This window comes from Choloepus didactylus, chromosome 2, assembly GCF_015220235.1.
Source record: "Choloepus didactylus isolate mChoDid1 chromosome 2, mChoDid1.pri, whole genome shotgun sequence".
In the NCBI taxonomy this organism is placed as follows: domain Eukaryota; kingdom Metazoa; phylum Chordata; class Mammalia; order Pilosa; family Megalonychidae; genus Choloepus; species Choloepus didactylus.
Genome location: NC_051308.1, coordinates 82,124,523 through 82,140,277, shown reverse-complemented (window position 1 = coordinate 82,140,277; position 15,755 = coordinate 82,124,523). Strand labels below are relative to the sequence as shown.

The following is a 15,755-nucleotide window of genomic DNA, read 5'->3' as shown; positions in this document are numbered from 1 at the left end:
AAAGAAAAGCCCAGAGCCCAAAGGCTTCACAGGTGAAATTGATTAAACATACTGTTCTAGTTTGCTAATGCTGCCAGAATGCAAAACACCAGAGATGGACTGGCTTTTATAAAAGGGGGTTTATTTGGTTACACAGTTACAGTCTTAAGGCCATTAAGTGTCCAAGATAACACAGCAATCAGGTACCTTCACTGGAGGATGGCCAATGGTGTCTGGAAAATCTCTGTTAGCTGGGAAGGCACATGGCTGGCGTCTGCTCCAAAGTTCTGGTTTCAAAATGGCTTTCTCCTAGGATATTCCTCTCTAGGCTGCAGTTCCACAAAAATGTCCCTCTTAGTTGCACTTGGGGTATTTGTCCTCTCTTAGCTTCTCTGGAGCAAGAGTCTGTTTTCAACGGCCGTCTTCAAACCATCTCTCATGTGTAGCTTCTGTGCATTCTTCAAAGTGTCCCTCTTGGCTGTAGCAAGCTTGCTCCTTCTGTCTGAGCATATAATGCTCCAGTAAACTAATCAAGGCCCATTCTGAATGGGCGGGGCCACACCTCCATGAAAACTATCCAGTTAAAAGTCATCACCCACAGTTGGGCGGGGCGCATTTCCAGGTAAACAACCTAATCCAAACGTTCCAACTTAATCCCCACTAATATGCCTGCCCCAAAAGACTGCATCAAAGAACATGGCTTTTTCTGGGGGACACAATATATACAAACCAGTACACATCCCAAGAAGAATTAATACCAATCCTGCTCAAACTATTCAAACAATTAAAGAGGGGGGAACACTTCCTAACTCATTCTATGAGGCCAATATCACCTTGATATAGAGTCAGATAAAGATATGAGAAGAAAATAAAATTACAGACCAATATTCCTGATGAATATAGAAGCAAAACTCTTCAACAAAATACTAGCAAACCAAATCCAACAGTAGTTTAAAAGAATTATACATCATGATCAAGGGTGAATCAACAAAAGAAAATCAATTAATGTAGTACAAAGAAATTTTCTCAACAGGATAAAGGGCATATACGAAAAACGCACAGCTAACATCATACTCAATGGTGAAAGACTGAGTGCTTTCCCCCTAAGATCATGAACAAGACATGGATACTCACTGTCACCGCTGTTATTCAACATTGTGCTGAAGTTCTAGCCAGAGCAATTAGGCAAGAAAAAGAAATAGGCATCTCAATTGGAAAGGAAGAAGTAAAACTTTCCCTATTTGCAGATGAGAAGACCCCATATATAGAAAATCCTGAAAAATCCACAGCAAATCTACTAAAGCTAATAAATAAATTCAGCAAAGTGCAAAAATATAGTGTTCCTATATTGAACAATCTGATGAGGAAATCAAGAAAAATAATCCACTTACAATAGTAACTAAAAGAATCAAATATCTAGGGATAAATCTAACTGAAGATGTAAAGAACTTATACCTGGAAAACTAAAAAACATTGCTAAAAGAAATCAAAGAAGATCTAAATAATGAAAGGACATTCTATGTTCAAGTATAGGGAGACTAAAGATTCTTAAGATGGTAAATATACCTAACATGATTTACAGATTCAATGCAATCCCAATCAAAATTGTATCAGCATTCTTTGTAGAAATGAAAAATCATCAAATTTACATGAAAGCATAAGGGATCCTGAATTGCCAAAACCATCTTGAAAAAGAATGAAGTTGGAGGACTCATACTTCTCAGTTTTAAAATTTATTTCAAAGCTACAGTAATGAAAACGGCATGGCCCTGGCACAAGGACAAACATCAATGGAACTGAATTAAGAGTTCAGAAATAAACCCTAATAACTGTGGCCAGTTGATTTCTGACAAAAGTGCTAAGTTCACTCACTCGGGAAAGAATAGTCTCTTCAACAAATGCTGCTCAGAAAACTGGATGACTATATGCAGAAGATGAAGGTGAACCCCTACACCTCATATCATATACAAAAAGAAACTCAAAATGATCAAAGACCTAAATATAAGAACCAAAACTATACAACTCTTAGAAGAAAACATAGGAAAGCTTCCTCAGGACCTTGTGTCAGGCAAAGGTTTCTCAGACTTTACACCCAAAGCATGGGCAACAAAAGAAACAATAGATAAATGGGACTTCAAAATTTTAAAACTTTTGTACAAAGGACTTTATCATGAAAGTAAAAACAGAATCTACAGAATAGGAGAAAATGTTCGGAAACCACATAACTGATAAAGGTTTAAATCCAGAATACATAAAGAAATTCTGCAACTCAATAAAGAAAGACAAACAAATCAATAAAAAAAAATGGAATGGGCAAAAGACTTGAATAATTTCTCCAAAGAAGATACACAAATGGCCAACAAGCATATGAAAAGAAGTTTATCATTAGTCATTAAGGACATGTAAACCAAACCACAATGAGATCACATTTCATGCCTACTAGAATGACTAGTATTAAAAAAAAAACAGAAAATAACGTGTTGGCAGGGATATGGAGAAATAGAACACTCATTCATTGTTGGTGGAAATGTGGAAAAGTTTGCTGTGGAATAGTTTGGTGGTTCCTCAGAAAGTTAAGTACAGAATTACCATATGACCTGACAATTCCACTTCTAGGAATATACCCAAAAGAATTGAAAGCAGGTACTCAGATATTTGCAGATGGATGTTCATAGCGGCATTATTTACAATTGCTAAAAGGTGGAAGCTCCCCAAATGTCCACCAATTGATGAATGGGTAAACAAAATATGGCATATACATATGATGAAATATTATTCAGCTGTAAAAAGGAATGACATTGATTTATGTGACAACATGGATGGAACTTGAAGGCATCATGTTGAGTGAGATAAGCCTAAGCCAGACACAAAAGGATATTATATGACCTCACTGATAGGAAATAATTAGAATAAGCATATTCATAGACTCAGAAATTAGAATACAGGTTAGCAGGGGCTCGAGTAGGAGAACAGATGGGGAGTTAATGCTTAGGTGGTAAAGTTTCTATTTGAGATGACAGAAAAGTCTGGGTAATGAATGTAGCACAACATTGTGAACATAATTAACAGCACTGCATTATATATTTGAATGTGGTTAAAAGGGGAAATTTTAGGTTGCATATATGTTACTGGAATAAAAACTACAAAAAAACAAAAAACAAAAAACCACAACAACATAGGACTGTACAACACAGTGAAACCTAAAGTAAGCTATGAAGATATTTAACAGTAAAATTATAATAATATTGTTTCATCAGTTGTAACAAATGTACAAATTACAAATGTTAACAAATTAACAAAAGTGTTGCATGTATTGGGGGAGGGGCATAGGAATTCTGAATTTTCTGCATGATTTTTCTGTAAACCTGCAATTTCTATATAACAATAATTTCAATTAATTTTTTAAAAATAAGACATGGATTTTACTCTCAGAAAAGGAAGACTTTTTGGATAAAAACATATAAAAAGGTATTAAAAGGGAAAAATGGAATACTTACTGAAAACTTATTATGTGCCCCAAAAATGTGCTTGGCAATTTACATGCCATTACCTCATTTAATCCTCATAACCTATAAAGTAGACATTGCTAAGCCTATTTTGTACATGCAGAAACAGGTTCATAGAGGTTAAGTGGTTTTCCAAAAGTAACTGATAGATATGAGATTCCAACTCCAGATGAGCCTCATTACCAAAGCCCAGTTCTTTCCAGCAAACTTCACTGCCTTCCAAAGTCATGTGGAAAGAAAAATTACGCCCAGAGCATGCATTCCCTTTCCTCAGAATTATTCTTCTTATAGAATTGACTAACACTTGACATATTTATTTGCTAATCTATTTACCGCCTGTCTCTTCCTGCTAGAATATAAGCTTTCCAAGGGCAGTGATGTTTTTTGTTCACCGCTGTATACTCAACTCCTGGCACAAAGAAAACAGACACTCGATAAATATTTTAGAACGAAGGATTCTGAATAGAGGAGTGACCTGATCAAGTCTGTCAGCACGCCTGGCAGCAGTAAGAACAGACCAGCAGCAAGGAGGCTTGCTAAAGCAGCTCACAGGAGCCCACAAGAGAGTATAAGGGCATGAACTAGAGACAAGTAAAAAAAAAACAGAAGAGATGAGCCCTGAGATATCTGAGGGGCGGCACAGATATGGTACAATGACCAAGTGGACTGGGAATTGAAGGAGAGCAGAGTAAGAATGAAGAGGGCTAAGAGGAGGAAGCAGTGGTCAGGCATTTGTAGGGATGGGGATGGAGAAGGAAGGGAGGAAAAGAGGAAGATAACCAGTCCATATGGTGGAGAACATAAAATTACTAATAGAAAATGCAGAACTGGCACTCAGGAAAGAGCTGGGTCAGAGTTATCGGGGCAGAGGAAATGCACAGACATACAGGTAGTACTTGAAGCAGTGGGAATGGACAAGGGCACCCAGGAGAACACACACGAGAGGATCAACCCAGAGAATGCTACAATTTAAGGAGAGTCCGAACTGGAAATGCAGAAAAAACAAATAGCCCCAACCATTAGAACTCATATATATATTTTTAATATGGTTTTATTGAGATATATTCACATACCCTACAATCATCCACAGTGTACAATCAATTTTTCAGAGTACCACCATATAGTTGTGCATTCATCACCAGAATCAATTTTTAACATTTTCCTTATTCCAAAAGAAATAAAAATAAAAGTAAAACAGAACACCCAGAACATTCCATCCCCAAATCCCACCTTATTTTTAATTTAGTTTTTGCCCCCATTTTTCTACTCATCTGTCCATACTCTGGATAAAGGGAGTGTGAGCCACCAGATTCTCACAATCACAGTCACACCATGTAAGCTACATAGTTATGCAATGGCCTTCAAGAATCAAAGCTAAAAGGGTTGCAGTTCGACAGTTTCAGGTGTTACCTTCTAGCTACTCCAATACACTAAAAACGAAAAAGGGATGTCTATATAGCACATAAGAATGCCCTCCAGAGTGACCTCTGGACTCCATTTGAAATCTCTCAGCCGCTGAAACTTTATTTTGTTTCATTTTGCTTCCCCCTTTTGGTCAAGAAGATTTTCTCAATCCCTGGATGCCCAGTCTAGGCTCATATTCAGGAGTCATGTCCCATGTTGCCAGGGTAAGAGTTCCACCCCTGGGAGTCATGTCCCATGTAGGGGGTTGGGCAGTGAAGAACTCACATTTTAATACAAAAGGCAGCCAGAGGAAGAGGTGAAATAATGTGTTATAGGTGCCAAAGGAAGCACTTCCTGGAGCCAGTTAAGATACTTAAACTTAATCTTGAAAGTCGAGTGTGTGAATGAGGCGCAGTAGGTGCAGGTGGAAAAAGAGCATGCAGTGACTGCAGTCACTGTACTGAGTCTGACACTGCAGGAGCACTGAAATTGAGCTTGGGCAGAGTAAGCAGAGGTGAGAGGAAGGTAGAAAAGGGGCTGGATCCTGCAGGTCATAAAGTATTTAGAATTTATTCTGTAGGCAACAGTCAGCACTAAATGATATTAAGCAGTGTACCCCTGCTTGGGTTCTGGAAAGACTCTACCTGTGCTCTCCAACATGGAAGCCACATGTGACTACTGAGCTCTTGAAACATGGCTAGTTTGACTAATGAACTGAATTTTAAATTTTAATTGATTTAAATTTTAAATATGATATGCAATTCAGTTATTGGAAAACTTTTAAGCATGTGTGGAATAATTTGGGTATGTGAATCTACTGTTTCACCTGTAGATCTAATGAAACCAAAACACAGATTAAGTATTTCTAATGAAAATTGAGCATCTGCAGTAAGATACACTACAAATGTAAAATACACACCAAAGTTTGAAGACTCAGTATGGAAAAAATGTAAAATATGATAATCTTTATATTAGCCACATGTTGAAATAATATTTTGAATATATTAGGTTAAATAAAACAGAATCAATTCCACCCATTACTTCCTACTTTTTAAGGATAGCTACTAGAAAATGTAAATTACCTACGTGGCAGGCATTATATTTCTACTGGATAGCTGGTCTAGACTGATCCAAGGGCAGATCAAAGAAGTAAAAGAATGGAAGCAGGAAGACCAAGTAAGAGCAAATCAGCATTTTCACATCTAAATGAAGGTAAGGTGAGGAGAAACTGTTCTAGGGAAAGGTTAAGAAGTAGTATAAATACACTTTACTGTATAACGGACACTAGAATTTTCACCTAAAGTACCACTTAAATATTCTGAGAAGAATGCGAAAACTTTTAACAACAAACATACAGCTTTGACCACTACAGAAATAAGACGCTAGAAGCAAATGGCTGAAAGCAAGGGACATTATTAGTAGTACTGATCTTCTGGGCCTCTGTAGTTCTCAGATTTTTAAGTTTGACATTTAAAGCACTGAACTCGCAAGTTATCAGAAATAAGTCACAATATCAGAATCAAATCTTTCTTGCATTTGTTTAATGGTTAAGAAGTTGATATAACACAGTGAGATTCAGGTTTCCATCTCCAAACAATCGCGTCATCAAAGATGGATCCATGACAGCTAACAGAGAAAAATAAATTAAGGCAGTTCTATTCTGAAAAGCCTAAAAAGAAGAAATGGGGGAAACCTGTCAAACAGCCTGGATGAAATCAGGGAGTTAAAAGAAACTACTCATTTCCTTTGGCACTGTGGGAAAATCCCGGTTGTTAATGGAAAGCTGAGGAAAGTTTAATTTGGCTGATTTCATTCTGTTTTCCTTCCAACATCATCACTGAGCATGAACGACTGTTTTCCTCTCATCACAGCACTCAGTAAAAACTCCCCCACAGAACTGAGTTGTCTTCCGGTGCAACACGCCCCCGCCTCCCTCCTTCCAAACGTGCTCAGGCGCCTCTGGGCATGTTGTGGTCCCACCAGTCTGCGGGTGAGCGCTCCAAACTCAAAGGACAATGGGAGCTCACTCCCGTCAACGTTAACTACAAAGCTCAGGAGGTCCATTTCCCTTTTCCTGCCCAGAAGATGTTTTCCCTCCTTCGAAGCAGAGTCTCCTACTCTAGAATCCCAGTTTTGGCCAGGACTCGTACTCCCTCCCCACTTGCGGAGCTGCTAAACCCCTCGAGCCCCAAAAAAGTTGTGCCGCAGCGCGAAGGCCAAAACGGGCCCCCCACCAGGGGCTGGGTTAGGGCGCGAGTTTCACAGTCCAGGTAGGAACCGGGGGGATGTTTCTGGACGCTTGGTCATGGCTCTCAAGGCTAAACAGTCTCAACTTGCCTCCCCTCCCCCTACAGCGACAGCAGCGGGGAGGTGCGGGTAGACATCACAGACGCCTCCTCCTCCAGCGGAGCCCTCGGCTGACACTCACCCTTTCACCACAAAGAAGGGGTCCTCCATGGACATGGCGTTTCGGCCCCCAGCCCCCTCACGCCTGCTCTGCGCACAGGACGCCCGCGCCCTCCTGGCCTCCCTCCGTCCACCCCACAGGCCTAGCGCAGCCTCCGGCGCCTCGGCCTTGGGGATCCAGAGCAGCGGGCGCGCACACAAGCCGGGGTACACGGGACCGCCGCCAGGTCCAGCACTAGGTCGCCACCGCCGGGATAATCCCAGACTCCGGCGCCGGCCCCCGCATCACCCTCACCCCCAGCTCCTCCCGGCGCGTCCTGCGGCCCTAACCCCGCCCCCGGGACGCTAAACTGCGACCAACCAGGAACGCAGCCCTTAACACCACTTCCGTGCCCCGCGCTCACGTGACTAGGGCCGACTCCGCCCCTCGTGGACGCGGCCGGGACTCAGCGCCCTGCGACCCTGAAGGCGGAGCTCTATGGGCGGGGCTCTGGGGGCGGCGGGGGAGGGGCGACCTGCTCCCTCCTCGCTCAGGCAAAAGGGGGTGGGGCAGCTTGTTCTAAAGCAAGGCCATCGTGTTTTCAAGATAAGTAGTGGTTGTACCTGATTTGCACAATCCTTTTACCTTTCCTCTACTTTTAATAATATACTATTTTGATAATATACGATTTGTAAATCCATCTCTTCCTCAATTTACAATAAAGCACGGTAATTTGCATTATCTGATTATGATAATTTTACACGAGATTATGTAGGTCTTACCATGTCAGGGAACATGCTAAAGTCTGTGTTATGCATTATCTCAATATTCTTGTGGGGAAGGTATTATTATTACAGAAAAGAAGCTGAAAGAGGTTTCAAAATTTACTGTGGTCACACAGCCTGGACAGGGCTGAGCCACAGATTCTGTGCACCTTCCACCAGAGTTGCATGTATTTCTCTGCAAATGAGAATGTGACCGCACAAGGTAATTTTTTCATACAGCATATAGTGCTTCCCAGAAGCAAGAAACTTTGGAGAATTAAGAAGGGGCAAGCTTTGGCAATTTCGTTTCAACTATGGTTCAAGGACAATTCCAGAAAGCATTTTGACCAGGGTGATTAGCCAACTCATATGATAAATATGCCATGGAATTTATGGATGGGAGTTGTGGACTTTAATTGCCAATAATCACTGAGTGACAGGCACTGTGCTAAGTTATCTCAGTTGCTCTCACAATGAAAAAAATTCTGTTATCCCATTTTTGAGGTGAGGAATCTGAAACATTGAGAGATTAAGTGACTCGCCCAAGGTCATTAGTCTCTTTGGAGATGGCAGAGCCCTCGAGCCAGACAAACCCAATTTGCACTTGGGTTCTATCATTCATTTCCTCATCTATAAACTGTAAATAATAATATCTATCTCAAGGGTTGGTGTATGGATTAAATAAGAATGCATATAAACCCACAAGCCCTAAAAGAGTGAGGTAGTAAAGTCAAGAAGATGTGAGGTCAGGAAGCTGCTGTGGTCACCTGGTCATGAGGGAAAGTGAAGGCCAGACCAAGATGATAGCAATCACAAGTGGAGAGGAAGAAGCAAATCTGATAGAAGTTTCAAAGGAATTAAAAAAACAAAAGACCTAGACATGATGAAAGATTGAATGAGGGTGGGGAGGGGAGAGAAGAGGAGAGAAGTGAAAGTCAAAAATGACTCCATGCTTCTCTGAAACCCTGGAGAAGAAGTAAGGGCAGAGGTGGAGAAAGGCAGCTTTTGGGAGAGAATTGTTAATTTGGTTATGGAAGTATGGTGAAGGAAGTAAAACTGGAGCATCATTCACTCAATCATTCATTCATCAAAAACGCTATATTGAAAGGCAGATGAGCATAGTGATTAAGAATCATGCTTTGGAGACAGACTGCCTGAGTTCAAATCCCAATTCTGCTGCTTACTGTTATACCTGGGTGTTTTTGGTTTCCCAGCTGCTAAAACAAATACCATACAATGGGTTGGCTTAAAAACAGAAATTTATTGGCTCACAGTTTGGAGGCTAGAAGCAGCCAAAATTGAGATATCAGCAAGAAGATGCTTTCTCCTCAAAGACTGGTGTTTTGGAGCTGGCTCTCAGCAATCTGTGGATCCTTGGCTTTACTGTCACACGACAATGCACACAGTGGTGTCTTCTCCTTTCTCCTCTGGGTTCAGTTGACTTCCAGCTTCTTTCCCTGTAGCTTGTTTTTCTGTGTGCAATTTCCTTTGCTTATAAAAACTTCAGGCATATTGGATTAAGGTCCACCCTCCTTCAGCTTGGACACACCTTAAATAATGACAAATGGGTTCCAAGGACCAGGCATTGGGACCTGAACATGCCTTTTGAGGGGGGATATCATTCAATCCACAACACTTGGGCAAGTTGTTTCATCTCTCACTGTACTCAACTGTGAAATGTGGACCATAAGAACCCCCTTCTTCCTAAAATGTCACAAGGAAATCAGTTGATGTGTGAAAAGTGCTTAAACAGTGCCTGGCACATATTGAGCTCCTACTATGTGCCAGGCACTGAGAACACAAAAGATGAACAAGGAACTCTTAGCCTTGTGGGAGAGACAGGCAGTTAGACACAACGAGAGAAGGGCACAGGTTGCCATAGAAACACAGAGCCAAGATACGCATTTATTTGTGTTGGGGAGGTGGCGGCTCCAAACAGTGACTAGAGGCAGCTGGCAGAAGGGGACTGACAGAAAGGGGGCATTCTAAACAAAGGCACCATGATGTGGAGCAGCCTGATGACCTGTAGGGGAGCCATGCAGAGGGAATTGCTGGGATGGAAGGGATAGGGTGGTGGTTGCAAGAGCTGAGGCTGGAGATGGGCAGGGCCAGATTATCAGGGCTCTTGATTGTGATGTTCAGAACTTTGTACTCTCCTGTAGATCACGGGGACCGAGGGAATTGATAGGGTCAGATTCACATTTGAGACAGATGCTGTGATGACTGGGGTGTCAGCTGGGAGGTCATGATCCAGGGGAGGGGGATAGTGGTAACATGAGCTAGGCTCACAGCAAGTAGGATGGAGAGGAGGGATATATTTGAGAAATATTTTAGAGGCAAAATCAGTGGACTTGGTGACTGATTGGTTTGGGGTGAGGGAGAGTTGGTGAAAGAGAAGGGAAGAAGGCTTGCAGGATTCTCATGTTGTAAGAGGGTGTTAGCTCCACTTTCCCAAGAAAGAGATTACAGGGAGAGGATTAGATTTAGGGTGGATATAAATTAGCTGCTAGCATGTTGGTCTTCTGTACTAAACTGTAAACTCCTGGAGGGAGGGGATACTATGTTTTAATGTTATCACTTCAATGTCTGGCACAGCCTCTTATTATATGTTGCATGAATTTATTAATTGGACCACAAATAAGAGGTCAGGTTTTATAAATAGAAAAATAGAGGATTGAGGACAGAGGCTTACAGAATGTGCATAATTAGGGATTTGGAAAAAGTTCCAACTATTGAGGCTATGGAGGGTTGAGATATGAAGTATACTACATGGGGGTGGCGGGAGGGGTGGGTGTCTCTTTGTTTAATATGTCACCTCCCTTACCCTCTTGCAAACTAGACCTTGGCCTACCCTGCCCCAGGGAAAAGGAAGCTATAGCCAAAATTCAAGGAGAAACAAAGGAAGTCATTTCTTGCTTTTTTAGTTTAACAGGCCCCAGACCCAGGCATAAACAATAGCTTGGGAAGAATACTCAGCATAAAACCACGGACCCACCCTACTCCCCTCCCCAGCAAAAAAAAAAAAAAAAATTAGAAATTCTTATAGGATAAAAAATCAAAACAAGGGTTGCCTGGTGGGGAGAAAGAAGGGTGACTGGGAAGGGAAATTTTCTGGGGTGATAGTCTTGATAGGGGTGTGGGTTACAGGGGTGTATGTATCAAACTGTAACACTTAAATTGGGTTCATTTTGCTGAAGGAGACCGACATGCCAACCTAAGTTTTTTGTAGAGGCCTGCCAGGGGCATCCAGGAGAACTTCTGGTGCCTAAGTGAGCCTTCAAAGTTAGGAGAGAAAACTATGGAGGAAGCTTCCAGGAGTCCTGCAGGGCATCTTGTGCTGGAATAAGGGGATGCCAATGCAGAGAATAGGGCACAGGTGGCTGGGCCATGGATCTGGTGAGGATAAGGCTCAGAAAGGATCAAATCACTTCTCATTGCAGAGTATGCTAGGATAGCCCTGAGAGAGTTAAGGACAGGTAGCCACTCTCACCCCTACAAGCTGTGGGATTTCCGTAAGACCCCCACAAGGGGATCTCCATTACTCTCAAATGGGAATTATAATACCCAACCTGCTCCCTTGCTAGGTTGTTAAACCGATCAACAGGGAGGATATATGTGAAAGCATTTTGCAAACCACCGTAATTCCTTTTTGAAACAAGGTAGAGCAAGGAAGAAAATTCGTTACATAGATATAAAGGATTATACTCTTCATTATCATCCCAACCTTTTAAAAACCCTGCTTTGCATGTGTGTGTTCTGGGACAGTCCAGGAAACATTTGCTCATTGGCTGCTGATGATCCGGCTAAGTCTGTCCACATTTCCTACTCATACTGCAGGATTCTTTCCTCTCCTTGGTTACTGCCAACACCCACATCCTCACCCTCTACACACTGACTTAAAATAAACAAGGAGAAATTCTAGTCAACTTATATATCCAACATTAAAGAAATAATTAAGGATTTATGGTATGTCTGTTTGATGGTCATTATAACTGTTGTTTAAAAGTATATAATGAAGTGCAGAGAGCTTTAATCTATCATTGGAAGAGCATCTTTGCTTTGACTAGCGACTGCCACTCTTCACTGGGCAGTGGAAGAGGCTTGAGTGTTCAGAGTTGGGTGAAAGAAAATGGCCCAAACCAAGTAGACTGCTTGTAAGCCCACTAATGGGAAAGTAGCCCCCACAAGCAGCTGGCCACTAAGGCTGCCCAGAAAAGTTTCCCTTCTACTGGTGGGGTGAAGAAACCTCTTCATTACAGGCCTGGAACTGTTGAGCTTCGAGAGATTCATCTTTATCAGAAATCCACTGAACTTCAGATCGGAAACTGCTTTTCCAGAGGTTAGTAGGGAGATGGCCAAGGATTTCAAAACCGACTTGAGTTTTTAATGTACGACCATACATGCGCTTCAGGAGGCTAGTGAGGCATGCCTGGTGGGTTTATTTGAATATACTAATCTGTGCCTCATCCACCCTAGGGGAGTTCTCATCATGCCCCAAAACATTCAGTTGGCTCACCACATACACAGGGAGAGAGAGCTTAAGTGAAGGCATTTTGGCATTTTGTAGTAAATTTTGTAAAATACTTTGGTTTAATTTGTGACTTTTTGGTAAGAAGTTGTTTATAATATGTTGCATTTGTACTTAAGTCGTTGCATCTTTCACTCAGGGTGAAGGCGGAAAGTGTCTGTGCACAGATCCCAAGGGACATGAGCACTGTAGTTCAGGAGTGACAAGTCACTAATGTGCAGAAGTAGTGGGTGATATTTCTTGCTTCTGGCAATGCACATTTCTATATGTTAATGAGTTGCTGTGTAGCTGTTAAGGTACTAGAATTGATAAATAAATATGTACAGAGTCCTTTTCCACTAAAATTGCTTATGACTTGATTCAGGTGTTTAGCATTTGGGGCTACATCTGATGTCCATCACTGTGGTAGAATGTGGACCTTTTTGAGGGTGAGGATAGAATCTTAACCACAGCATAACTTACAGTTTCCTAATTAAAAAAAAAAAAAAAAGTAAACCTGGCAGCTGTAGTATACACTGTGTGCATTTATAACAGATATTTTATATACTATAGTGTCAATAATTTTAAATTTAATGTTTTACATTAAAAAAGTGTATAATGACATGGGAATGGCTTGAGTGAAAATGAGATACAAAATTGTATATAGGATGTGATTTCAACTCTCTTCATTTTTATATGTAGAAAATTTTTATACATAGAAAATGTATATGTATAAGAAAGGAAATGCATTAAAAGGTAGGACCTTAACTCATCCTTTATGATTTTGTGGTACACAGAGAAGGAGAAATCATAATCTCTCCTGGTAAACTGGTGAATAGCCATAATAGTAATAATTATTGCTAACATTCATTTACCAGGCATTGTCTAAGGGCTATACATGCATAATCTTCAGAGGTGGCCCCCAGAATTTCTACATGGGACAGGTTTTAGAATGTATTTTGTTTGGCCTGCCAGTCTATGGGGCTTGAATTGAAGTTGCATTGCACACCTACTGTTTTTTTCTTAAATTGTAGATTTATTTGGGATGGCTCAGAAGGGCTGGTTGCATTAATGTGTGTGTAGCAATAGTGCTCTCAAGTCCCAACAAATGACGCTTCACCTTCTTGCTTCCACCATTGCTGATTTCATTGAATCCTCACAGTAGCCTTGTAGGGCAGAAGTTGTTCTCACCCCATTTTCCACATGAGAAATCTGAAGCTTAGAAAGATTATTAACTTGCCCAATGTCACAGAGGTAGGAAGTAGCTGAGCCCCATTTGAAAACAAGTTTGTCTGACCCCTAAATCCATGTTCTTTGCCAGAGTACTCTGTTGTCCATTTGTGTAAGGGCTAGCCTTGCCCCTGAATTGGCAAACGGATTTTACCTAAGCACAGAGAATGGCTCAGGCCAGACTTGAAACACACATTTGCGTGTGCGCGCGCACACACACACACACACACACACACACACACACACACACACACAGTTCTATTGAATTAAAACAAAAATAACTGGGAGAAAACTACTTATTGAACATGATAAAATACATTATACCGAAATCAACACTATTTAACAAACAAGACCCTTTTACTAACTTGACGATTTGTCTTTTGGTTTTTGAGGAAGAATCATCCCTTTTGCAAATGAGTCAGATTCTTCAAAAGGGTCTTAAGATACATATAATAAATCATGTATTAAAAAGCCAAAAACATAGTAAAGGATCTGTAGTGAGCAAGGTAAACACAGCCACTCTGAAAGATTCAGCCTGATATTCTTTTGCTCAGAGGTAGGGCTTGTTTTTCCCAAGGAGAAAGTGAAGGATCACTCTTTTATTGCTTATATTTCTCCTTTATCGCTTCCCAGGTTAGTGGAGCAGTCTTTACTTGTCCTTCAAGATCTTGGTTGCAATTGAATCTATTTATTTAAAATTTTACTGATTTTAAAACTGTGCAATTAAAAAATGGTTATTGATATTGAGAAATTACTAAGTGTAAAAGTATTTACAAAACAGTACTAGGAAGTGAAAACATTTTTTGGCAAAATGAACCAAAAAAAGGTGGGGGGGGATGTATATATATACATGCATTAAAAGTCGTAGCAAAAACATTGAAAAAGACATATCCTAAAATGTTAACAGTGATTTTCCTCTGAGAAGTGATATGTTTCTTTATGCATTGTAATTTCTGCATGTGTGTGTGTTTTCCAAGTTTTCTAGATTGTGTTTACTAACTTACAGTTAGAATAAAATGATTAAAAAATGAAAGTCATAGTCACTGTGGTGGTTTGCAGGTGTATGTACCCCAGAAAATCATGTTTTAAAATATAATCCATTCCTGTGGGTGTGAACCCATTGTAAGTAGAACATTTTGATGAGATTACTTCAATTAAGGTGTGTATGGCCCAGTCCAATCAAGATAGGTCTTAATCCTATTACTGGAGTCCTTTATAAGTGGAATGGATTCATGTATGAGAGAGAGAAAGCTACAGGAAGCAAGAAGCTACATAATGGAACCCAGAGAAAGGAGAGACCAGGAGATGCTGCCACACACCTTGCCATGTGACAGAGGAGCCAAGATCGCCGGCAGCCAGCCCGAGAATGCTTGTCTTCGGAGAAAAAGCATCACCTTGAAATTGCCTTGATTTGTACTTCTTTTAGCCTCAAAACCGTAAGCTAATAAATTCCTGTTGTTTAAGCCAACCCATTTCATGGCTTTTCTTGAGCAGCCTAGGAAACTAAAATAGTCACCATACCTACTTTTAATGTAAATTGCAACAGATTGTGATTCTGTATGCAGTTTTGGCACAAGATGTTAACAGAAATCCAAAGTGACAAGTAACTCTGCTATGGAACTCCAGTGCAAGAAAGAGACACCTGGGACTATTGGTGGATCTGTGGAAGGGCACATGGGTACCCTATAACTCTATCCTAAATGAAGAATGAAGGGAAGAAGGAACAGGGGTGGAGGAAGGAAAGGAAAAAAATATACAAAGATGAGAGAAGAGAAGGTGCCAGAAGTTGCTGAGCAATAAGAGGTTGCCAAATATTAATATAATTATTTGGCTTCTTTTTTTCTTTTGGGATATGAAAGGTGTATTAGTTTCCTGTTGTTGCTATAGCAAAACTTAGTGGCTTAAAACAACCCAAATTCATTCTCTTATAGTTCTAGAAGTCAGAAGTATGAAAATGGGTTTTATAGGCCAAAGTCAAG

General features: G+C 40.8%; 1 protein-coding gene and 1 pseudogene across 2 annotated transcripts in view; one reads left to right on the top strand and one right to left on the bottom strand.

The window, feature by feature from the left end:
* The window catches only part of STX6 (syntaxin 6), a 64,889-nt gene extending 57,272 nt beyond the window's left edge, over window positions 1-7,617 (bottom strand). The window contains exon 1 of one of the 2 annotated variants that reach the window (XM_037825235.1): window positions 7,318-7,617. In XM_037825235.1, the coding sequence (XP_037681163.1) occupies window positions 7,318-7,352 (35 nt within the window). In that variant the 5' untranslated portion in view covers window positions 7,353-7,617. The remainder of the gene's footprint in view (window positions 1-7,317) is intronic. The other variant, XM_037825234.1, reaches the window with a different exon arrangement.
* A 4,551-nt stretch (window positions 7,618-12,168) lies between these two features.
* Window positions 12,169-12,585, top strand: LOC119512112 (annotated as a pseudogene).
* The last annotated feature ends 3,170 nt before the right edge of the window (window positions 12,586-15,755 follow it).